General features: G+C 46.3%; 1 protein-coding gene across 4 annotated transcripts in view; it reads left to right on the plus strand.

Moving 5' to 3' along the window:
• Positions 1-25295, plus strand: part of mcf2la (mcf.2 cell line derived transforming sequence-like a) — a 64307-nt gene extending 39012 nt beyond the window's left edge. The window contains exons 6-30 of one of the 4 annotated variants that reach the window (XM_071329938.1): positions 8503-8622; positions 8733-8849; positions 9042-9191; positions 9462-9586; positions 10396-10510; positions 10666-10785; positions 11581-11772; positions 12516-12707; positions 12970-13129; positions 14981-15125; positions 17259-17325; positions 17483-17598; positions 17827-17989; positions 18116-18334; positions 18482-18703; positions 18941-19112; positions 19239-19311; positions 19411-19511; positions 19768-19860; positions 20058-20114; positions 20347-20421; positions 21834-21914; positions 22673-22782; positions 22912-23137; positions 23338-25295. In XM_071329938.1, the coding sequence (XP_071186039.1) occupies positions 8503-8622; positions 8733-8849; positions 9042-9191; positions 9462-9586; positions 10396-10510; positions 10666-10785; positions 11581-11772; positions 12516-12707; positions 12970-13129; positions 14981-15125; positions 17259-17325; positions 17483-17598; positions 17827-17989; positions 18116-18334; positions 18482-18703; positions 18941-19112; positions 19239-19311; positions 19411-19511; positions 19768-19860; positions 20058-20114; positions 20347-20421; positions 21834-21914; positions 22673-22782; positions 22912-23137; positions 23338-23417 (3291 nt within the window). In that variant the 3' untranslated portion in view covers positions 23418-25295. The remainder of the gene's footprint in view (positions 1-8502; positions 8623-8732; positions 8850-9041; positions 9192-9461; positions 9587-10395; positions 10511-10665; positions 10786-11580; positions 11773-12515; positions 12708-12969; positions 13130-14980; positions 15126-17258; positions 17326-17482; positions 17599-17826; positions 17990-18115; positions 18335-18481; positions 18704-18940; positions 19113-19238; positions 19312-19410; positions 19512-19767; positions 19861-20057; positions 20115-20346; positions 20422-21833; positions 21915-22672; positions 22783-22911; positions 23138-23337) is intronic. The other 3 variants (XM_071329939.1, XM_071329941.1, XM_071329940.1) reach the window with 3 other exon arrangements.
• Positions 25296-25774: the final 479 nt, after the last annotated feature.

Here is a 25774-nt window from a genome sequence, read left to right on the forward strand (position 1 = left end):
GAGGAGGCTGGTGTTGAGCTGTTAACATTGTCGTCCTCTGTAAGTGTGTGTGTATTCATTGATTTCCCTACAGTGATAGTAGTGTGTAAACAGGCTGGGGAAACCTGCTGATTAGTAGAGTACAGTATCAGTGTGGTGGCCCCGAGGGCAAACGCGCGCACACACACATATACACACATACATACATACATATACATACATACATATACATACATACATACATACATACATACATACCTACATACATACATACATACATTCTCACACACTCACACCCTCAAGCATGCAGTGTCTGTGATTTTGATTGTGATTACCAGTATGATTTGTGACTGTGCCCCTGTGGGCCTGCAGTGTGAGGAGCAGAGGGTTGGTGTCATTACTCACCCCTAGGCACTGCACTGCATAGTACTGAAGCGGGGGGGTAGAGGAGCTGGGCTATGGAGAGGAGGACAAGGAGGGAGGCAGGGGGGAAGTAGAGGGGCTGGGCTATGGAGAGGAGGACGAGGAAGGTGGCAGGGGGGAAGTAGAGGGGCTGGGCTATGGAGAGGAGGGAGGCAGGGGGGAAGTAGGGCAGTAGAGGGGCTGGGCTATGGAGAGGAGGAGGAGGAGGAGGGAGGCAGGGGGGAAGTAGAGGGGCTGGGCTATGGAGAGGAGGGAGGCAGGGGGGAAGTAGGGCAGTAGAGGGGCTGGGCTATGGAGAGGAGGAGGAAGGAGGCAGGGGGGAAGGAGGGCAGTAGAGGGGCTGGGCTATGGAGAGGAGGAGGAGGCTGGGGGAAAGTAGAGGGGCTATGGAGAGGAGGAGGGAGGCAGGGGGAAGTAAAGGGGCTGGGCTATGAGGAGAAGGAGGGGGCGTGCAGGGGGAGGGAGAGGAGGAGGAGGAGGGGGTGTGGGAGAGAGATGGAACCCGCTAGGGAGATGAGCAGCATGGGGAAGAGATAGTAGTGGTGTCAGGCTACCCAGCTGGGTGTGATGGGGAAGAGATAGTGGTGTCAGGCTACTCAGCTGGGTGTGATGGGGAGAGATAGTGGTGTCAGGCTACTTAGCTGGGTGTGATGGGGGAGAGATAGTGGTGTTAGGCTACTCAGCTGGGTGTGATGGGGAGAGATAGTGGTGTCAGGCTACTCAGCTGGGTGTGATGGGGAAGAGATAGTGGTGTCAGGCTACTCAGCTGGGTGTGATGGGGAAGAGATAGTGGTGTCAGGCTACTCAGCTGGGTGTGATGGGGGAGAGATAGTGGTGTCAGGCTACTCAGCTGGGTGTGATGGGGAAGAGATAGTAGTGGTGGCAGGCTACTCAGCTGGGTGTGATGGGGAAGAGATAGTAGTGGTGGCAGACTACTCAGCTGGGTGTGATGGGGAAGAGATAGTAGTGGTGGCAGGCTACTCAGCTGGGTGTGATGGGGAAGAGATAGTAGTGGTGGCAGGCTACTCAGCTGGGTGTGATGGGGAAGAGATAGTAGTGGTGGCAGACTACTCAGCTGGGTGTGATGGGGAAGAGATAGTAGTGGTGGCAGGCTACTCAGCTGGGTGTGATGGGGAAGAGATAGTAGTGGTGGCAGGCTACTCAGCTGGGTGTGATGGGGAAGAGATAGTAGTGGTGGCAGACTACTCAGCTGGGTGTGATGGGGAAGAGATAGTAGTGGTGGCAGGCTACTCAGCTGGGTGTGATGGGGAAGAGATAGTAGTGGTGGCAGACTACTCAGCTGGGTGTGATGGGGAAGAGATAGTAGTGGTGGCAGGCTACTCAGCTGGGTGTGATGGGGAAGAGATAGTAGTGGTGGCAGGCTACTCAGCTGGGTGTGATGGGGAAGAGATAGTAGTGGTGGCAGACTACTCAGCTGGGTGTGATGGGGAAGAGATAGTAGTGGTGGCAGACTACTCAGCTGGGTGTGATGGGGAAGAGATAGTAGTGGTGGCAGGCTACTCAGCTGGGTGTGATGGGGAAGAGATAGTAGTGGTGGCAGACTACTCAGCTGGGTGTGATGGGGAAGAGATAGTAGTGGTGGCAGGCTACTCAGCTGGGTGTGATGGGGAAGAGATAGTAGTGGTGGCAGACTACTCAGCTGGGTGTGATGGGGAAGAGATAGTAGTGGTGGCAGACTACTCAGCTGGGTGTGATGGGGAAGAGATAGTAGTGGTGGCAGACTACTCAGCTGGGTGTGATGGGGAAGAGATAGTAGTGGTGGCAGACTACTCAGTTGGGTGTGATGGGGAAGAGATAGTAGTGGTGGCAGACTACTCAGCTGGGTGTGATGGGGAAGAGATAGTAGTGGTGGCAGACTACTCAGCTGGGTGTGATGGGGAAGAGATAGTAGTGGTGGCAGACTACTCAGCTGGGTGTGATGGGGAAGAGATAGTAGTGGTGGCAGACTACTCAGCTGGGTGTGATGGGGAAGAGATAGTAGTGGTGGCAGACTACTCAGCTGGGTGTGATGGGGAAGAGATAGTAGTGGTGGCAGACTACTCAGCTGGGTGTGATGGGGAAGAGATAGTAGTGGTGGCAGACTACTCAGCTGGGTGTGATGGGGAAGAGATAGTAGTGGTGGCAGACTACTCAGCTGGGTGTGATGGGGAAGAGATAGTAGTGGTGGCAGACTACTCAGCTGGGTGTGATGGGGAAGAGATAGTAGTGGTGGCAGACTACTCAGCTGGGTGTGATGGGGAAGAGATAGTAGTGGTGGCAGACTACTCAGCTGGGTGTGATGGGGAAGAGATAGTAGTGGTGGCAGACTACTCAGCTGGGTGTGATGGGGAAGAGATAGTAGTGGTGGCAGACTACTCAGCTGGGTGTGATGGGGAAGAGATAGTAGTGGTGGCAGACTACTCAGCTGGGTGTGATGGGGAAGAGATAGTAGTGGTGGCAGGCTACTCAGCTGGGTGTGATGGGGAAGAGATAGTAGTGGTGGCAGGCTACTCAGATATATTGGTCTGTGTGTGCTTGTGTATGTATCTGTTTGTAGGGGCTTCCTAGTGAAAGGACGGGGTGTGTGTGTGTGTGTGTGTGTGATGGCATATCTCGTGATTGTGTTTGTTATACTGTAGGCTGGAGGCCATGCATCTTCCTCTGTAGCTGACATATGTCAAGGTTATCCTGATCAGTGTTCTGTCTATATGGTACTCCCTACAGAATGACATCGGAGATCGAAAAACATGTTCCGAATAAATGACCAAATCAGCTGTTCCACCGTAACAGCTAGCTGATGTGTGGTTTGAGTGTTCTGTTACAACATGGCCACCACCTATCATCTAAGTGGGTGCTGCTACACGTTAGCGGTGGATGGGGTGAGTTCCCTCCCGACAGACCCCAGTGAAAATCCTTATTCTAATATGTGTTCCATTATTACTTCCTACAGTATATCATATACTGTGTAGCTGGGTGTAACATGAGCTTTCATTGGATATACCAGAGTGGACTACGTGGAATGGTATTGTTATGGAAATCACAGTTTGATGGTCAAGAAGCAGCCCCTCGTTCCATGTTCTCATTAAATGGTTTTTAACGTCCGCCCGCCCGCTGTTAAAGTGCTTTTAGGATTTTAGTGTCAGCAAACTCCAAGCTCTCCAAAAATATTGATGGGTTACTGTGATAGAAAAGGGCCATATTATATGCAAATAGGGTTCAAATCTACTGAGAGGAGGAGCCTAATAACAGTCAAGCTCCAATCACAGCAGGCTTGCTCCAGTCCCATACAGCATCAGTCCCAAACAGATCAAGTCATTTGTTTGAGTGTCATGTGCAGGATAGACAGTGTGACTGTGCGCTGGATTATTGATTAGGAGATAAATAATGAGAGGTAATGAAGATGAACACGTTTTATCTCTCAGGATCTCTTCATTGATTTTGCGGTGGTAGTTCAGTAATGCACTCAGATTTGAGTGACCTTGCCTGACACCTGAAGACACGTGTTAGCTCCCCGAGCAAATGCCTAGGTCTTTAGCTCAGTGGGCTAAAGCAGTCTTTTGAGATCCAGGTTCGAAACCTGGTCATTGACACATTTTTTTTCAGTGAGAAAGAGCAGTCCTTTATTTACTAGATGCAATTAATTAATAAAAAATAGACTGGCTGTGTGACAGACGTGGAAACCGTCGCTGTGTGGAACCTCATCTCTTTCTCCCAAGGAGTGCAGTTTCCATGGCAACGTGGTCTTGCAGGGTTGGTGAGCAGCTGTGTGTGGATGTAGTGGGCTAGTCTCTGGGAAGCAGTCGTTTGGCAATATGAGATGACATCACACTGCTGAAATAGAGCCTTATGCTGCTAATTGGAATTGTGATTTGCAGAGGTTTTACTGTGGTTACAAACCTTAACTGTATTTATTTGAACAGTTAAGCTAAAACTTTTAATTTGTCTCTATACTCCAGCATTTTGGATTTGAGATCAAATGTTTAATATGAGGCGACAGTACAGAATGTCACCTTTTATTTGAGGGTATTTTCATACATACAGTGCCTTCAGAAAGTATTCATACCCCTTGACTTATTCCACATTTTGTTGTTACAGCCTGAATTCAAAACGGATTAAATCCTGTTTTTTTTCTCACCCACCTACACGCAATACCCCATAATGACAAAGTGAAAATGTGTTTTTAGAAGATTTTGCAAATTTCTTGAAAATGAAATACAGAAATCTCTAATCTACAGAAATATTCACACCCCTGAGTGAATACTTTGTAGAATAACTTTTTGACGGCGATTACATCTTGTATCTGGATTTGGGGTGAGATAAATCCAGGCTGAAACACAACAAAATGTGGAATAAGTCAAGGGGTATGAATACCTTCTGAAGGCACTGTATCTGTTTTACCGTTTAGAAATGAAAGTCCCCCAATTTGAAGGTGTCATAAGTATTTGGATTTAGTTAAGGTTGTATTTGGTCCCATATTCCTAGCACGCAGTGACTACATCAAGCTTGAGGCTCAATAAACTTGGATGCATTTGCAGTTTGTTTTGTCTGTGTTTCAGATTGTTGTGCCCAATAGAAATTAATGGTAAATAACGTATTGTCATTTTTTTGGTCACTTTTACTGTAAATAAGAATAGAATATGTTTCTGAACACTTCTACGTTAATGAGATCATGCCCCCAAAACATGCCTACCACTCACCATTACCAATAACAGGGGAGGTTAGCATTTTTGGGGGGGTGTAATTTTATGCCTATAAACACCACCAAAATTAACTGAAAATGCACTTTTATCTTCACTGTCCAAGTAAATACATAGGGGAGTGTATATACAGTGGGGAGAACAAGTATTTGATACACTGCCGATTTTGCAGGTTTTCCTACTTACAAAGCATGTAGAGGTCTGTAATTTTTATCATAGGTACACTTCAACTGTGAGAGACGGAATCTAAAACAAAAATCCAGAAAATCACATTGTATGATTTTTAAATAATTAATTTGCATTTTATTGCATGACATAAGTATTTGATCACCTACCAACCAGTAAGAATTCCGGCTCTCACAGACCTGTTAGTTTTTCTTTAAGAAGCCCTCCTGTTCTCCACTCATTACCTGTATTAACTGCACCTGTTTGAACTCGTTACCTGTATAAAAGACACCTGTCCACACACTCAATCAAACAGACTCCAACCTCTCCACAATGGCCAAGACCAGAGAGCTGTGTAAGGACATCAGGGATAAATTGTAGACCTGTACAAGGCTGGGATGGGCTACAGGACAATAGCCAAGCAGCTTGGTGAGAAGGCAACAACTGTTGGCACAATTATTAGAAAATGGAAGAAGTTCAAGATGACGGTCAATCACCCTCGGTCTGGGGCTCCATGCAAGATCTCACCTCGTGGGGCATCAATGATCATGAGGAATGTGAGGGATCAGCCCAGAACTACACGGCAGGACCTGGTCAATGACCTGAAGAGAGCTGGGACCACAGTCTCAAAGAAAACCATTAGTAACACACTACGCCGTCATGGATTAAAATCCTGCAGCGCACGCAAGGTCCCCCTGCTCAAGCCAGCGCATGTCCAGGCCCGTCTGAAGTTTGCCAATGACCATCTGGATGATCCAGAGGAGGAATGGGAGAAGGTCATGTGGTCTGATGAGACAAAAATAGAGCTTTTTGCTCTAAACTCCACTCGCCGTGTTTGGAGGAATAGAAGGATGAGTACAACCCCAAGAACACCATCCCAACCGTGAAGCATGGAGGTGGAAACATCATTCTTTGGGGATGCTTTTCTGCAAAGGGGACAGGACGACTGCACCGTATTGAGGGGAGGATGGATGGGGCCATGTATCGCGAGATCTTGACCAACAACCTCCTTCCCTCAGTAAGAGCATTGAAGATGGGTCGTGGCTGGGTCTTCCAGCATGACAACGACCTGAAACACACAGCCAGGGCAACTAAGGAGTGGCTCCGTAAGAAGCATCTCAAGGTCCTGGAGTGGCCTAGCCAGTCTCCAGACCTGAACCCAATAGAAAATCTTTGGAGGGAGCCGAAAGTCCGTATTGCCCAGCGACAGCCCCGAAACCTGAAGGATCTGGAGAAGGTCTGTATGGAGGAGTGGGCCAAAATCCCTGCTGCAGTGTGTGCAAACCTGGTCAAGAACTACAGGAAACGTATGATCTCTGTAATTGCAAACTAAGGTTTCTGTACCAAATATTCAGTTCTGCTTTTCTGATGTATCAAATACTTATGTCATGCAATAAAATGCAAATTAATTACTTAAAAATCATACAATGTGATTTTCTGGATTTTTGTTTTAGATTCCGTCTCTCATAGTTGAAGTGTACCTATGATAAAAATTACAGACCTCTACATGCTTTGTAAGTAGGAAAACCTGCAAAATCGGCAGTGTATCAAATACTTGTTCTCCCCACTGTAACCGTATGTACAGTATGTATGTGTGTGTATATGGCTCTGGTTCATCCAATCAGACAATAGGCTATATTCAGGCTGTCAGTTGCTGTGTGGATTCTAGGTTTTCTGGTGAAATCTCTTCTCAGTATTTTCAACCCAAAGAATTCAATAAAAGTACCTGTTATAAAACAAGAGCGAGATGCACCTGTTTTATAACATGCACTAGATATTTTTGGCTGCACCTCCAGTGATGTTAGTTGTAGCGCTACCCCCTCCACTCCTCCAGGGATCAGTGTTATGTCCACTCAGCCTGCTATATATGTCAGCTGTAGCCAGCAGCAGCGGAGTGTGGTGATGCTACATCACTGTGGGTATGTTGGTTCTACTGTGGGTAGTGTTGTTTGTGTGCCCTAGGCTGAGGAAGGTTGTCCTACTCTAGCTAGTCTTGCGATTGAAGACCCCCCTGTAGAGCAGAGTAATTCACAACTCCTGTTACATCAAGCCACTAACAATCTGGCTTACAGTGCCTTCAGAAAGTAGTCACACTTCTCGACTTTTTCCACATTTTGTTGTTACAGCCTGAATTTAAAATTGATTACATTTATATTTTGTGTCACTGGCCTACACACAATACCCCATAATGTCAAAATGAATTACGTTTTTAGTCAGTAAGTATTCAACCCCTTTGCTACGGCATGGCTAAATAAGTTCAGGAGTAAAAATGTGCTTAATAAGTCACATAATAAGTTGCAAGGATTCTCTGTGTGTAATAATAGTGTTTACCATGATTTTTAAATGACTACCTCATCTCTGTACCCCCACACATAACATTTTCTGTAAGGTCCTTCAGTCGAGCAGTGAATATCCAACACAGATTCAACCACATAGACCAGGGAGGTTTTCCAATGGCTCGCAAAGAAGGGCACCTATTGGTAGATGGCTAAAAATGGACAAAGCAGACATTTAAATATCCCTTTGAGCATGGTGAAGTTATTAATTACACTTTGGATGGTGTATCAATACACCCAGTCACTAACACAGTTGCCGGAGAGTAAGGAAACTGCTCAGGGATTTCACCATGAGGTCAATGGTGACTTTAAAACAGTTACAGAGTTTAATGGCTGTGATAGGAGGAAACTGAGGATGGATCAACAACATTGTAGTTACTCCACAATACTAACCTAAATGACAGAGTGAAAAGAAGGAAGCCTGTACAGAATACAAATATTCCAAAACATGCATCCTGTTTGCATTAAGGTACTAAAGTAAAACTGCTAAAAAATGTGGCAAAGAAATTAATTTTGTCCTGAATACAAAGCGTTATGTTTGGGGAAAATCCAACACAGCACTGACTACCACTGTTCATACTTTCAACCATGGTGGTGGCTGCATCATGTTATTGGCAAGGACTAGGGAGTTTTGTAGGATAAAAATAAACTGAATAGAGCTAAGCACAGGCAAAATCCTAGAGGAAAACCTGATTCAGTTCAGCAGGACAATAACCTAAAACACAAGGCCACTGGATTTGCTCACCAAGATGAATCACTACCCTGATTTACCACTCTTTCCAGTAAGGCATGTGTATGTATGTTAATTTAATTTGTATCAATGAATTCCCTAAGACTTCTGAACGTTTATCCCCCAACAACAACAATAACAACACAAAGTAATGAATGTGTGTGTTCCACAGGGCTCATTCCCAGTGAATTTACAGCTGGTTCTGGTCTTGCGGCCCTCCACCTTATTCCAGCGGACGCTCTCCGACATCTTCTTCAAGTTCAACAGGGATGAGTTCAAGATGAAGGTGCCGGTATGTTTTTTTATATGCATGTGCACGTGCTCGTCTGATGTGAGGACGTTAGTGGACGTTTGTATGCGTCTCATATGTAGGTTAATGTGTGTTGACTCCCTATGTCTCAGGTGGTGATGCTGAGCTCTGTGACGGAGCTCCATGCCTACATCGACCGGACGCAGCTGCCCCAGGAGCTGGGAGGAACCCAGGATTACTGCCATGAGACCTGGATCTCACACCGCACCGTGAGTACCCTACTACCACACCCTTCCCACCAGACCCCTGACAGAATACATAGGGTCCAATCCTAACCTGATATCTGCGCACTGAACTGAACTCATTCTAAACTCTCCCATTAGTCCGCCCCATCTCAATGGGATGTGTGTGTGTTTATAACCAGTGATGACACAACTGGGTTGTGTTTGTCCGGTCCTCAGGCTATCGAGGCCTTTGCTCTGATGGTGAAGACCACGGCACAGACCCTGCAGTCGTTTGGGACGGAGCTGGCCGAGACCGAGCTACCCAACAACACCCAGGCCACGTCCAACCTGCTGGCCACACACACCGAGAAGAAGGGACAGATGAAGGTAAGGGCATGGAGGGACCAAGTCATTAATATACAGACTATTACTATTATACCAAAAACTCCATGTTTTAAGTGATAGTGTTGAGGTCAATTAATTTGAAATTCAAGGCACGATTAAACATTCAATTCCTGGTTTGTTCCTGATGTTTGTGTTTCTCAGGGGAAAGATATACTGAAGAACAGACTTTGGCTGTAGCTGAGACTGTATACTCTGTACTGTCCAATGGTAGATCCCTCTAACGGATGTGTCCATGTCCTGTCTCTCTCCCAGGGGGACCTGTGTGTGGCCCTGGGCCAGGGGGGCCGGCTCCTGGAGAGCATCAACGAGCCCCTGCAGAGAGAACCCGACTATACAATGAACCAGGACGAGCTGGAGAACCTGGCCACCGTGCAGAGGTCAGAAGGGACAGGGGTCAAGGGTCAGGCTTAGAGGTACTCTCATACCTCAGAAGTGGTCTAAAGTTGTGTTGTTTAGATCATACTAAATCTGTATGTATGCCTCAATCCTAAATGAATGGGAAAGTTTGGCGCCATATCAATTTTAGGGTGAACTGTCCCTTTAATGCTAATGAAATAGGTTGAGAAAGGGACAGGGTACAGTAGGAACAACAGAGATAGGAAAGAAGACAGAGATATCCTGAGGTCCAACTGGTTATGGAACAGTCAAGATTCATGTTCTCTAGTAACAATGGTGGTGTGTGTCTTGCTAGAAGTTACCTAGAACTCTACTCTCTCATCTCCCACCATGACCCTGAACCTTCTAGGCTGTGTTCTGCCGCGCTGCAGTGAAATCTGCCCCTGTGCCATTCTGGTGTATTTTGGGAGTATGGGGATAGGATGCATAGTGGCAGCACTCACAGCTGCAGAGCATAATTGGTAGAACAAAGGAAAGAGAACTGCAGTGTTTCATAACCCAAAACATTATGTTGGTTATACTGTAAAGTGCTCTGCTCTTGGAGGAGTAGGTTATGTAAGGGATTTGATTAAACACAGGACTTGGTTTGGTTTCAATGAATAGGTACTTCTGGTTTCACTTAGTGATACTTTGAGATCCAAGCTGAAATACCATTGTTAGCTTTTTTTCCTTTGACTCAGGTTCTCCTCTCCTCCATCACTTCATTCCCTTTCCATTTTTCTCTCCCTCCATCCATCTCTCTCTCTCCATCCCTTCATACGTCTACCGTTCTTCCTCCATCCGTGTGTAGACTGCTGGGCCAGCTGGATGAGACAGAGACAGCGTTTGATGATTTCTGGGAGAGACACCAGACCAAGCTGGAACAGTGTCTGCAGCTCCGCCATTTTGAATACTACTTCCGTGAGGTGAGGGGAACAGGGACATAAGAGCATCATGGGAGATGTAGTCCCAGTGACTGTTTGTCAATTTGTAGTGTGTGCGTGTGTCTCTGTCTGTGTGTGTGTGTGTAGTATGTGAGTGTGTCTGTTCTGACTACCTGTCCCTCACCATGTGTGTTCAGGTGCGTGCCCAGCTGGATGTGGTGTCAGAGCGGGTAGAGACGTTCTCGGAGGTTGGCATCAGTCCCGCCCATGCAGAACACATCCTACGAGAACTCAACAGCCAGGAGGAGAAGGCCTGCGTAAGACACACACACACTTCATCCCAATAGCACACGTCATCCTCCCCATAGCTCATCAACTTGTCTAACAGATCCAAAACACGATGAGTGAAATGAATGTAGAAACTTGAAATGATGAGATTCCACCAGCTGACATGGGTCGTATCCTGTTTCCGCTCTCGTTGTACCCCAGTACATTATAGACCCTGTTCATCTCAATGACAGTATTGACTTTACAGATGACTCACGTGCAGTGGACCATACCTCTATTGGTTGGTTCACACATACATTACTGCTGTAGTCCTTATGTGACTAGAAAACATGGTGTGTGTGTGTATGTCGAAAGAGAGCTTGTTGCCCTCAATGGCCCAGACCATTGCAGGGCTGCAGGGCAGCAGTGTTGAGGGAGGGAAGAGCGTACGGGGGGAGAGGGTTGTGTGGGGGAGGTTCTGCAGCTGGGTTTGGTGGTGGTAGAGTGGATGGTGTTACTGCTAGTTCTGGTTTTGCACCACAGAAACAGCCTGCTCCCTCATTCTACATTCCCATCACATATATGGACATGAACTGAATCCACAATGCCTGCGATAAGGCCCAGAACATCCACAGTGAAATCTTTACAGACTGTATACGTTGTGTAAAATGAGGAGTTGGCTGTTATGTATAGGTCCTTATTTCAGAGGCAACTAGGAAGTAACATGGATTTAATGGCTTTCCATTATGACTGCTTTGTTCATATTTATTTTGTTTTATTGTGTAGTAGTCGTGTGTGTGTGTGTGTGTGTGTGTTCTCACCTGCCTGTGTGTCTCTCTCTCCAGGATGTGTTGGACTGGGCTCTGGCCCTGGCCACTGAGGGGGATGGGCTGATTGAGAGTGCTCACTACGCTGAGGACTCCATCCTGCCTAAGTGCAGTGAGCTGAGGGCCGTGTGTGATGAGGTCACCTCCTTCCTCAAGACCAAGAAGGTCCTCCTCCTGAGGGCCATGGAGCTGCACCACTGTCTGGAGAAGGTGAGGGCTGGAGGGGGGAAGTAAGGCCATGGAGCTGCACCACTGTCTGGAGAAGGTGAGGGCTGGAGGGGAGAAGTAGGGTCATGGAGCTGCACCACTGTCTGGAGAAGGTGAGGGCTGGAGGGGAGAAGTAGGGTCATGGAGCTGCACCACTGTCTGGAGAAGGTGAGGGCTGGAGGGGAGAAGTAGGGTCATGGAGCTGCACCACTGTCTGGAGAAGGTGAGGGCTGGAGGGGAGAAGTAGGGTCATGGAGCTGCACCACTGTCTGGAGAAGGTGAGGGCTGGAGGGGAGAAGTAGGGTCATGGAGCTGCACCACTGTCTGGAGAAGGTGAGGGCTGGAGGGGAGAAGTAGGGTCATGGAGCTGCACCACTGTCTGGAGAAGGTGAGGGCTGGAGGGGAGAAGTAGGGTCATGGAGCTGCACCACTGTCTGGAGAAGGTGAGGGCTGGAGGGGAGAAGTAGGGTCATGGAGCTGCACCACTGTCTGGAGAAGGTGAGGGCTGGAGGGGAGAAGTAGGGTCATGGAAACATTGGCAACCCCTGGTTTAGATGGGGATCAGTAACCGGGTGATTGGTCAATGTAGCCCTCTAGTAGGTGAGAGCTGATGGAATCTTTCTGATGTATGATAAGTGTAGAGGTATAAGAGTTAGGGTTTGAGTTCAGCCAGTCAAGGATTCATTCTCCCTCTGACCTGTGGTATAATGAACCCCTCTCTCTCTCTCCCCTCCCTCCCTCCCTAGGCATCGAGGTGGTGTGAGGAAGGGATCTACCTCCTTGCCTCCCAGCCGGTAGATAGATGTCAGTCTCAGGACGGGGCAGAGGCTGCGCTGCAGGAGCTGGAGAAGTACCTGGACACGGCCGCCCAACACCAGATCACCGACCTCAACGCCATCTGGAGGGACTATGACTCCATCCTCAATCCAGAGCTCAGGGTAGGTGGCGCCCCATGGAGGCACCAGATATACATTACATGAGAAAACATTGTATTTGGTGGGCCAGTTGTTTTGAACACGAGACCTGACCAGGAGGTCGAGATGTTTTTCCTCCCCTCTCAACGTGGTCAAGAAAGACTTCTGGTTTAAGTATAATCAAGCGATTGAATAGAGACGAGGAGAGGAAGACGTTTTTGACTATTGAGCTACACCCTTAAAATGTCAGCATCTAACCCTCCCTCCCCTCTGTGTGTGTTAACAGGAGCAGGTAGAGAAGGTGTTTCAAAAGCAGGTGTCCATGCAGGAGATGTTTGAGAAGAGGAGGGTCAGTCTGAAGAAGCTGGCAGCCAAACAGACACGGCCCGTCCAGCCAGTGGCTCCCAGGCCTGAAGCCATCATCAAGTTCCCCATGTCCCCTCCTTGTGAGTACCACACTCTGCTCCACATGTCACACTGGTCATAACCATCTGACTCTACCTTTCCCTCCCTGTCTCTCTGGTTCTGACTCTACCTTTCCCTCCCTGTCTCTCTGGTTCTGACTCTACCTTTCCCTCCCTGTCTCTCTGGTTCTGACTCTACCTTTCCCTCCCTGTCTCTCTGGTTCTGACTCTACCTTTCCCTCCCTGTCTCTCTGGTTCTGACTCTACCCTTTCCTCCCTGTCTCTCTGGTTCTTTCTCTGTCTTTCCCTCCCTGTCTCTGGTTCTGACTCTACCCTTCCCTCCCTGTCTCTCTGGTTCTTTCTCTCTTTCCCTCCCTGTCTCTCTGGTTCTGACTCTACCCTTTCCCTCCCTGTCTCTCTGGTTCTTTCTCTGTCTTTTCCCTCCCTGTCTCTCTGGTTCTTTCTCTCTTTCCCTCCCTGTCTCTGGTTCTGACTCTACCCTTTCCTCCCTGTCTCTGGTTCTGACTCTACCCTTTCCCTCCCTGTCTCTCTGGTTCTTTCTCTGTCTTTTCCCTCCCTGTCTCTCTGGTTCTTTCTCTCTTTCCCTCCCTGTCTCTCTGGTTCTGACTCTACCTTTTCCCTCCCTGTCTCTCTGGTTCTTTCTCTGTCTTTCCCTCCCTGTCTCTCTGGTTCTTTCTCTGTCTTTCTCTCTCTGGTTCTGACTCTGCCCTTCCCTCCCTGTCTCTCTGGTTCTGACTCTACCCTTTCCTCCCTGTCTCTCTGGTTCTGACTCTACCCTTTCCTCCCTGTCTCTCTGGTTCTGACTCTACCCTTTCCTCCCTGTCTCTCTGGTTCTGAATCTACCCTTTCCTCCCTGTCTCTCTGGTTCTGACTCTACCCTTCCCTCCCTGTCTCTCTGGTTCTGACTCTACCCTTCCCTCCCTGTCTCTCTGGTTCTGACTCTACCCTTCCCTCCCTGTCTCTCTGGTTCTGACTCTACCCTTCCCTCCCTGTCTCTCTGGTTCTGACTCTACCCTTTCCTCCCTGTCTCTCTGGTTCTGACTCTACCCTTTCCTCCCTGTCTCTCTGGTTCTGACTCTACCCTTTCCTCCCTGTCTCTCTGGTTCTGACTCTACCCTTTCCTCCCTGTCTCTCTGGTTCTGACTCTACCCTTTCCTCCCTGTCTCTCTGGTTCTGACTCTACCCTTTCCTCCCTGTCTCTCTGGTTCTGACTCTACCCTTTCCTCCCTGTCTCTCTGGTTCTGACTCTACCCTTTCCTCCCTGTCTCTCTGGTTCTGACTCTACCCTTTCCTCCCTGTCTCTCTGGTTCTGACTCTACCCTTTCCTCCCTGTCTCTCTGGTTCTGACTCTACCCTTTCCTCCCTGTCTCTCTGGTTCTGACTCTACCCTTTCCTCCCTGTCTCTCTGGTTCTGACTCTACCCTTTCCTCCCTGTCTCTCTGGTTCGTTCTCTGTCTTTTCCCTCCCTGTCTCTCTGGTTCTGACTCTACCTTTTCCCTCCCTGTCTCTCTGGTTCTTTCTCTGTCTTTTCCCTCCCTGTCTCTCTGGTTCTGACTCTACCCTTTCCTCTCTGGTTCTGATGGAAAAGGCTATATGGACACTCCTAATATTTTGTTTCAGAATAGGTTCAAATTGGGTTAGGGTTTGGTTGAGGTAAGGGTCAGTTTTACATTTTGATGAGTTGTTTTGCAGGTCAGCAGCAGCCTCTCCTGTTTCTGATCCATTCATTGCCATCTAGTGGCATGTAAGAACTGCGCCTTAAACAATATTTAATTCCCCGACAATATATCATTGATTGATTGAAATGACATTTTTGTTGGTTGTTTGAAGTTCAGATGAGTATTTCTTGTTCCGTTTTTCTGTTTCTTGTAGCTCACAGGAGTCAAGAGACGAGGAATGCAGAGGACAACATCTTGAACGTAGAAAACTGCAGAATAGTGGAGGTCCAGGTGCAGAACGGCAGCAGCAGACACGGCTCTCTGTCTGAGGAGGAGGAGAACCTGGCTGTGCTCCGACGGTAGGGTCAGGGGTCAAAGGTCAATGATGTCATACTATAGCCTGAAATGCCTTAAAATAAATCAATGAACGGCCTCCCAAGTGGCGCAGCAGTCTAAGGCACTGCATCGCAGTGCTTGAAGCGTCACTACAGACCCAGGATCGATCCCAGGCTGTGTCACAACCGGGCCGTGACTGGGAGTCCCATAGGGCGGCGCACAATTGGCCCATTGTCGTCCGGGTAAGGTGGGGGTTTGGCCGGGGGGGGGCTTTACTTGGCTCATCACGCTCTAGTGACTCCTTGTGACGGGCTGGGCGCCTGCAGGCTGACTTTGGTCGTCAGTTGGACGGTGTTTCCTCCAACACATTGGTTCAGCTGGCTTCCAGGTTAAGCGGGCAGGTGTTAAGAAGCGCGGTTTGGCGGATCATGTTTCGGGAGACGCATGACTCGACCTTCGCCTCTCCTGAGCCCGTTGGGGAGTTGCAGCGATCAGACCAGATCGAAATTGGGGAGAAAAAGGGGGTAAAAAAATAAATATGAAAAAAACTATATCAATTAATACTCTTGTGAAACACAATTGAAAAGAGATGGTTAGAAAGATAGTTAGATATTTCATACTTGGTATAGTTTATCAAAATAATAATTAGAGGTCGACCGATTAATCGGAATGGCCGATTTAATTAGGGCCGATTTTTAAGTTTTCATAACAATCGGTAATCAGCATTTTTGGACACCGATTATGGCCGATTACATTGCACTCCACGAGGAGACTGCGTGGCAGGCTGACTACCTGTTATGCGAGTGCAGCAAAGAGCCACGGTAAGGAGCATTAAACTTATCTTATAAAAAACAATCAATCTAACATAATCACTAGTTAACTACACATGGTTGATGATATTACAAGTTTACCTAGCTTGTCCTGCTTTGCATATAATCGATGCGGTGCCTGTTAATTTATCATTGAATCATAGCCTACTTTGCCAAACGGGTGATGATTTAACAAGCGCATTCGCGAAAAAAGCACTTTCGTTGCACCAATGTGTACCTAACTATAAACATCAATGCCTTTCTTAAAATCAATACACAAGTATATATTTTTAAACCTGCATATTTAGTTAATATTGCCTGCTAACATTAATTTCTTTTAACTAGGGAAATTGTGTCACTTCTCTTGCGTTCTGTGCAAGCAGAGTCAGGGTATATGCAGCAGTTTGGGCCGCCTGGCTCGTTGCGAACTGTGTGAAGACCATTTCTTCCTATAAAGACCGTAATTAATTTGCCAGAATTGTACATAATTATGACATAACATTGAAGGTTGTGCAATGTAACAGCAATATTTAGACTTATGGATGCCACCCGTTAGATAAAATACGGAACGGTTCTGTATTTCACTGAAAGAATAAACGTCTTGTTTTCTAAATGATAGTTTCCGGATTTGACCATATTAATGTATTTCTGTGTGTTATTATGTTATTATTAAGTCTATGATTTGATAGAGCACTCTGACTGAGCGGTGGTAGGCAGCAGCAGGCTCGTAAGCATTCATTCAAACAGCACTTTCCTGCATTTGCAGGCAGCTCTTCTCTGTGCTTCAAGCATTGCGCTGTTTATGACTTCAAGCCTATCAACTCCCGAGATTAGGCTGGCAATACTAAAGTACCTATTAGAACATTCAATAGTCAAAGGTATATGAAATACAAATGGTATAGAGATAAATAGTCCTATAATAACTACAACCTAAAACTTCTTCCCTGGGAATATTGAAGACTCATGTTAAAAGGAACCACCAGCTTTCATATGTTCTGAGCAAGGAACTTAAACGTTAGCTTTTTTACATGGCACATATTGCACTTTTACTCTCTTCAACACTTTGTTTTTGCATTATTTAAACCAAATTGAACATGTTTCATTATTTATTTGAGACCAAATCGATTTTATTGATGTATTATATTAAGTTAAAATAAGTGTTCATTCGGTATTGTTGTAATTGTCAGTATTACAAATATATATATAAAAATCGTCCGATTAATCGGTATCGGCCTTTTTTGGTCCTCCAATAATAGATATCGGCTTTGAAAAATCATAATTGGTCGACCTCTAATAATAATACAATATGTTGATGTTAAATAGAATGTTGTTGTTCTGTTCCTACAGACATGTAATGAACGAGCTGTTGGAGACTGAGAGGGCGTACGTAGAGGAGCTACTCTGTGTACTGCAGGTGTGTCACTTATGACCACTAGAGGTCGCCACTACTTCACTTACTGTCCTAAATGTAGTAATATATATATTTAAGTCAATTTTCAACAAAAACATATCACAGATGTGCATTTTCAGATTGTCCTGTGTTAACATTTTAGTATATGTTGTTATTCCAGGGTTATGCTGCAGAGATGGACAACCCAGCCATGGCCCACCTCCTCCCCAGTGCGCTGCTCAACAGGAAGGATGTCCTGTTTGGAAACATGCCAGAGATCTACCAGTTCCACAAGAGGTGACTTTTACTCCACTGCAACACCCATGTTACATAATGTTTACTGAGAAATGTCCTGTCATTGTGAACAGCTGTTACAGAAGAGGCACATTCATTCAACCATATCGATTTATAGGGTCCAATTTTAACAATATTTCATTTGGTTAACATTACCTCAAGCCCCCCCAGTGCTTCCCAACCTCGGTAGTACTAACCTGTATCCCGCTGTCTGTCTGTGTCTCTCATCAGGACATTCCTCAGGGAGCTGGAGACCTACACAGACGTCCCTGAGCTGGTGGGACGCTGTTTCCTGGAGAGGATGGGCGACCTGCAGATCTATGAGAAGTACTGTCAGAACAAACCTCGCTCCGAGAGCTTGTGGAGACAGTGCTCCGACTGCGCCTTCTTCCAGGTAACCTTTCACCTTTCTTCCAGGGCCCTCAGTGTATCTTGGATAGGATCCTCAAGCTCAGTATACTGTAAGCTTGTAAAAAAAAAAAAATGTTTTATTGATGTGTGATTGTTTGTTTTTACGAAGGAGTGCCAGAGAAAGTTGGAACACAAACTGGGGTTGGACTCGTACCTCCTCAAGCCAGTCCAGAGGATAACCAAATACCAGCTGATACTGAAGGAGTTACTGAAGTACAGTAAGGGCTGTGAGGGTTCAGAGGACCTGCAGGAGGCGCTGTCCTCCATCCTGGGGATCCTGAAGGCCGTCAACGACTCCATGCACCTCATCGCCATCACAGGATATGAGGTCAGCTAACCACGACACCCCTATTCTCCTCATGCTTTAGGGTGGAGAGGAAAAAGTTAACCAACCGTGTAACATCTTCTGTACCACAGACAACGCTCAGTTATCTGTCCTACTTGTGATTGATTGTGTTAATTTATTGATCCCCAGGGGAGCCTGACGGAGCTGGGCAGGCTGCTAATGCAGGGGTCGTTCAGCGTGTGGACAGAACACAAGAAAGGTCACGCTAAGGTCAAGGACCTGGCCCGCTTCAAGCCCATGCAGAGACACCTGTTCCTGCATGAAAAAGCCTTGCTCTTCTGTAAGAGACGGGAGGAGAATGGGGAGGGTTACGAGAAAGCCCCGTCCTACAGCTTCAAACACTCCCTCAACGTGAGTCTGTTAATGTCTGGCTGGCTGGCTCACTGTCTGGGGGAGGGTTACAAGAAAGCCCCCTCGTACAGCTTCAAACACTTCCTCAATGTCCTGACTGACTTTCTGGCAGTTTGTCTGCCAGTCTGTCTGGCTGGCTGTCTGGCTGGCTCTCCTTGGATTTTTACTTGGATCTTTAGTATGTTATGAGTTCAACAGTGAAATCGAAGTGTATAATTCTTTGGTTCTCTCAAACAGATGAGTGCGGTGGGCATCACGGAGAGCGCCAAGGGTGACAACAAGAAGTTTGAGATCTGGTGTAATTCCAGAGAGGAGGTGTTTATCATCCAGGCTGCGACACCTGAGATCAAAACATCTTGGTTGAACGAGATCAGGAAGGTTCTGACTGGCCAGCTGAAGGCCTGCAGGGGTAAGATGGGGGATCTGCGGCATTACAGACACACGCACACACATTCCAGAGGTGATACACATCTGGATGCTAAATTCTCTGTTGTTGTGTCTGTGTTCTGTTAGTAACTGTGATGATTTGTTCCAGAATCTAGTCAAAAGAAGGCGTCAGACACAATGTCTCCCAGTCCAACCAGCAACAGCCCACCGATGTGTCTCAGGTCAGATTTTACAGAGAGACCATGGCTAGAGCCAGTTAGAGAGAAGGAATCAACATGGTTGGTTCTTCTCTTTTTCACCTGTTTGTTTCTCCCTCTTAGTCCATTTAGGAACTGTCAGAAGAGCGTGAGGAAGGGAGATGAGAAGAAGACAGATGCTGTCTTCTCTGACCCCAACTCCCCCTCCTCCCCAAAACACAAAGGTGAGTTGCCCTATTTTGTTGAGTAAAGAAAATGTTTTTTACTTCTATCAAATGCTCATGACAAGAACGCAAACTTCTGTTGCAGTTTTAGTGACCCCCCCTCGTCTGGTTAGGTAGCCAAGCCGTCCTTGAATCTTTTCCTACTTCCTTCTTCCTTGTTCCTCCTTTAATCTGAGCTTTCTTTCTCTTCTTTTCCTCTTCAAACCACTTTACTCTGTCTCTCCTTCCTGTCCCTCTTTCTCTACCGTGGTTGTAGAGGAGACAGTCACCAGTCCCACCACTGACAGGGCATCAGTGGCTAAAAAGCGTTTTACCCTTCAAGGCTTCAGCAATCTGAAGAGTCAGAAAGGTAACACTAGTGTCCTGGAGGCAGCCCCCATGTTGTCGTCATCATATATGGCAAAGATATGTTCTCCATTTTGAAGTCAACCCCAAGCTCTCTTAACCTAACCCCCTGATATGATTTTAGACAGGACACATCCTTTCCAGTAGTCGACTGCATCAGGGCTTTTGAAGACTGATATTTTGGCATGCTTTCCTTTGCAGAATTTCTTCACCCTGCTGGTAAAAGTCTAACATTACCAATGGTATTCTCTCAACCAGGTATACTACAGTATAGTTTGCGGTTAATACATCAAATATTAGAATTAGTGTCTGTTTTAGTAGGCCTGTCCCCCAGCCTCATTATTTAGATGTCTCCAATAGTATTAGCAAGTAGCTAATTATTCTAGTCAGTTTCAGGAAGCTCTTCCCTCTCTCACAGCTGTTTTTCTATTGCTCTCTTTATCATTTCTCTCTGTTTCCTTCTCTCCTGTCTCTGTTCTTCGGCCGACAGGATCCCTCCTTAGCCCTGACCATAAAGCCAAACGCCACGAGATTAAGAGTGACCCAACTCCCTTTGGGTGTAAAGGTATTCTATCTAGTCCATGTCATACCTGTGTTTGACTCTGTAGTGTAGTCATCCATCCACCCTGACCCTCCCTCACAGTAGTCATCCATCCTGACCCTGCCTCACTGTAGTCATCCATCCATCCTGACCCTGCCTCACTGTAGTCATCCATCCATCCTGACCCTGCCTCACTGTAGTCATCCATCCATCCTGACCCTGCCTCACTGTAGTCATCCATCCATCCTGACCCTGCCTCACAGTAGTCATCCATACGTCCTGACCCTGCCTCACTGTAGTCATCCATACGTCCTGACCCTGCCTCACTGTAGTCATCCATACGTCCTGACCCTGCCTCACTGTAGTCATCCATACGTCCTGACCCTGCCTCACTGTAGTCATCCATACGTCCTGACCCTGCCTCACTGTAGTCATCCATCCATCCATCCTGACCCTGCCTCACTGTAGTCATCCATCCATCCATCCTGACCCTGCCTCTCTGTAGTCATCCATCATCCATCCTGACCCTCCCTCACTGTAGTCATCCATCCATCCTGACCCTCCCTCACTGTAGTCATCCAGTCATACTGAACCTCCCTCACTGTAGTCATCCAGCCACCCTGACCCTCCCTCGCAGTAGTCATCCATCCTGACCCTGCCTCACTGTAGTCATCCATCCATCCATCCTGACCCTGCCTCACTGTAGTCATCCATCCATCCATCCTGACCCTGCCTCACTGTAGTCATCCATCCATCCATCCTGACCCTGCCTCACTGTAGTCATCCAGCCATCCTGACCCTGCCTCACTGTAGTCATCCAGCCATTCTGACTCTCCCTCACTGTAGTCATCCAGCCATCCTGACCCTGCCTCACTGTAGTCATCCATCCTGACCCTGCCTCACTGTAGTCATCCAGCCATCCTGACTCTCCCTCACTGTAGTCATCCAGCCATCCTGACCCTGCCTCACTGTAGTCATCCAGCCATCCTGACTCTCCCTCACTGTAGTCATCTCAGCACCATGTCAACTCCCCATCATCCCAAAATATATCTCTGTGTGACCATCATGCAAGCATTATTTGAGTAAACTGGAGAGGGAATGAATTGTGGTAGATCAATGTAAGACATTCAGCCACCAGGGCCCGCTGAGTGCATTGGTACTGTCTAGCTAAAGACACTGGACTGACGAGGGACTGCAACATGGAGATTAACCAGATAAGAGAATTCAAATTTGACGATCGTTGACACAGAAGATGCATACAACAATGTCTTGATTGAAACAAGTGAAAAATCTATGACATGCTTTGTTGGTCTCAAAGGCCTTTGTAAGACAGTTTGATGGATGAGTCAACCTACACCTGTGTACTTCAAAGCCACCTGAGTGGCAGACACAGCGTTCACCTGGACGATGTTGCTGACTGCTCTTCTTCTCCTCAGAGCCTGGTCAGACTCCTCACATCACTCTGAGCAGGGCCAAGTGGCTCAGCACCTCTAGTCTCTTACAGGCCAAAAGGAGAGGTAGTGTGACAACATGCCTGGGAGGAACACGCTGCTGCACTGTGTGGTTGGCCTGGACCCTGCTCTGCTTCTTCCACACACCCCCCAACACATAGTCACAAATCACTAGCTTGTTCCACAATCACAGACAAATCTTCTCTCTGAGATTTGCTGTTGAATATCTGTGTGATATTCACAGCCGGAAAATACTGATTTGGGTTGTTTGTTTACTGTAAGGCAAACTGTGTGTCTCTCTCTGTGGCATGTGTTGTCGTGTTGGTTGCTGTGTGTCTATGTTTCTGACGGATCACAATGCATTGATCTAGGTCTCACTGGATGCTAGGACTCCACGTCTGTTCTTCTTGGTTATTCAATCACGTTCTTTGGGTTCTAATCTGGTTCTTGTGGTTCTGTTTGAGGATTTACAGTGTACTCTGTCAATGGATATGTTTGCATCAAGTTCTCACCACACACGTCCCCTATCACTGTACATATCACCTTGTCTTGTGTACGATTGTGTTAGTATCCACTCTTCCTTTCCTCTTGAGTGTCACTCCCTTTCTCTAGTTTGACAAACTATCCTCCATGTTGGGATCAAACATTCCATGACAGTAACGTTCTCTAAATTGCAATCTATCTTGGATGTGTCTTGGAATTTTTGGTGCCACTGTTAAATCTTAATCTAGATATCAAATCGAGTTTGCTGAATTCTATTACTCTCCTTCTCTCTTTCCTACTCTCCTTCTCTCTTTCCTACTCTCCTTCCCTCCTCCCCCTAGGTTGGAACAAGGCCTCTTTCTCCATGGACGTGCCAGAAGTGCATGATGGGTACTCTAGCGCCGAGGACCCCATGAACTCTGACCCTGAGGATGAGGGAGGCAGGAAGCTGGTGAGTCATGGTCGCCAACATGTCTACAACATGTTGTGAAAGTTACTTGTTATTCCCTAGCAACACACATGGTAACATGACACACTGGACGCAAACATATGAACTTTGCCCTTTACCCTGTGACCCCAGGCTGTCGGCGACAGGTTCACAGTGGTGGTGGACTATGAGAAGGAGAAAGGAGGACCTCAGGACCTGTCAGTGAAGAGTGGAGACATGGTGCAGCTCATTAAAGAGGGAGATGACGGACAGTGGTTTGTTAGAAACTTGGGGAGCAACAAAGATGGCTGGGTAGCAGCAGCCAACCTTCTCACCCTCATCACAGAGTCCAAGTCCTCGCAGTCCCTCTGCAGCTCAGGTACACTGGCTCCATCTGTCTGTCTGTCTGCCTCTTTCTCTTCAGTCTCTCTCTCTCGGTTTGTGCAAGAGGGAACTGTATCTTGCAACCCAAATAGCTATTTTGAAAAGTAACAGGAGTGTGTCTGTATTTTAGTTTGTTTTAGAAGTATCTGTAGACTCTAATGGAAACTAACTTGTGTGTGTTTTGTTGTGTTACAGAGGGCAGTGTAACTGGCAACCTCAGCACCTCCTCCAGCTGCAGTGAAACCTACACAAGTTTCTCTGACATCAAGCCCTAAAGTCCCACCCCATCTAAGCCCTGAGACACAGCTACAGCGCCACCCAGTGGTTGGCTGTTAAAACGACATGTGCACTTTTCCCCTCTACTACTGTTCAAATCAAATTGTATTTATCACATGCGCCGAATACAACTGGTGTAGCCTTTACAGTGAAATGCTTGCACACGTTAGTTTTCATTACAGTCCATAGATACTTCACTCATACTGAAGTGGAGGCTGCCTGGAATGTAGCAGAAAGCAGTCTAATAGCTGCTTATCTGTCAATGTGAAGGGAAGGTAATGAAGGACTGCTTTCCTCTGAACATACTCTACTCTCAGGGAGAAGAGGTAGTGTCCTAGTCTTTTACTGTGATTGAAGGCGAGCACACATTGAGAACAGGAAGTTCAGGCCTCTCCCCTACCTGTTTGACAGAGATGAACAAGGAAGGATACACCCGCTCCATTCACACACACACAGGCAGGCTTTGTTAGCCTAGCGTGGTACCGCTCCTCCCACTCCAACAAGGTGACAGTGATATGAGGCCAGGAGCTCCTCTACTGAAAACACTTCAACAGACAAACAAACAGACGCCTCAGTCTCTCTCCTGTGGACTCTGGTAACCAGTTGTGTCATAATGTTTCTCTGTGTCAGGCAGTCAACCTCCTCAGTATGTCCTCAGTCCTCTCCTGAGTGACTTTAAAAATAGATGGATTTATATTTCATATGTTTCTACTGGATCCCCCAAGACAAACTAAACTGTAAAAGTGTCGAGACAATCACATTCTAGCAAGAATGCAAATTAGAATGGAATTGTCAAGAAATACTTTTTGAGTTTGGTCAACTTTGTATATCTATGGCTTTGTCCAGAGGCCCTCCAGTACATTTCCAGTCCCTCTCCCTCCCTCCCTGTTTCTTCTTCCTCCACCTGTGCTGTCTGAGCTATTAGTGAACTCTTGGCTTTGTTCCCAGTGATCTGAGAGAGCTGGGCTTTAAACTACCAGGTGTTCTTTAGGCAGGGGTGATATTACAGGACGGTCAGATATCATAGATACTTCAACAATAACAGTGCTCAGGATGTTCTTCTGAATCATTTTCTCTTGGCTCAAAGTGAAATCTTATACACTACACAGAAATCCCCTGAAGATTGAGATTCCCATAAAAAGATTCATGTCAGGTCGATTGATGTTGAAATAACTGTGTACTGTACCAGAGAGTATAAACTTAAAATGAATTGTTTGTATGCGTTAATCAATGTGTATAAGTTCATTTATTTGAGAAAGATGTGTACAGATATTATTATCCTATACCTCGTATTTTTCATTGAATATGTGTATGTTGTGTATGAGGACCATGGATATGTATTCGTGGGTCTAAGTATATCAAAGATATTTTATTAATTGGTTGGCGGGGCATGTTTCCATGGTCATTTCTTCAAACTCCTGAGAGGACATATATTAATAGAGATATCATCCTTTTCCTCATTTGAGAATGCAGTCTGTACACTGAAAACCGAAGATGGAGGTTAACTATACGTCCTGTGCTGAGAGTTCAACTCAGAATGATGGTTGTCTCAAATTTCAGCACGCACAATAAAAGGTTTTAAACTGTTTTGGTTATAACCGTTTTAGTTATAACTGTTTTTATAACTTATTGTTCTACTGTATATATTTTTCGATTTGCACCCAGTGAGATGACAATGTTGTTACTGTGTGTCACATTGTTATGCAGCACCTTGCCGAATGATTTAGTTCTTTATTTTCCTACGGTAACAAGTATTGATACAGATCTTATATAATTAATGATATGCATTCATATCTGTGTATATGTGTAAATATGTATCTCTGAGGTGTATTATTAAAGCTGCTGAATAAAGACAAGCATTCTTTGCTTTAATCCAATGACTTTGTTTTTCTCTTTATAAAACCATCAGATATCATTAAATGATGTAGCCAATCATTGCTCACTGTGTGGTCGTTAGTAGCTGCAACGTTAAATAATTTAAAACAAACTGTCTTATTTTAATGTCGATTTTCACACTCACAGCCTAGACATGTTTGAAAATGTATACATTTGAAATTGTTTAATATTTTCAATCTTTTTGTGATTTTGACATAACATAAAAACAGTACAGTATATGAATAGAAAACACCACGCACAACTCAAGTTAGGCTTCTACCAAAAATATTTTATTGAGTGTATATTACTAGAAAAGATTGATTCACCCCTAGTTGCTAAACTCTAGAAGAGTGATTTCCAGCGTTCGCGGAGGTTTGGTGAATACCTGTTTTGTGAGCTGTAACTGATAAACCTACAGTCGGGCCATCTTTTTTCACCGGTTTAAGGGTCAAATTGACTTTTTCCCATTTATAATGGGAAA

The sequence above is a fragment of the Salvelinus alpinus genome, chromosome 10, assembly GCF_045679555.1.
Source record: "Salvelinus alpinus chromosome 10, SLU_Salpinus.1, whole genome shotgun sequence".
NCBI classification, from domain to species: domain Eukaryota; kingdom Metazoa; phylum Chordata; class Actinopteri; order Salmoniformes; family Salmonidae; genus Salvelinus; species Salvelinus alpinus.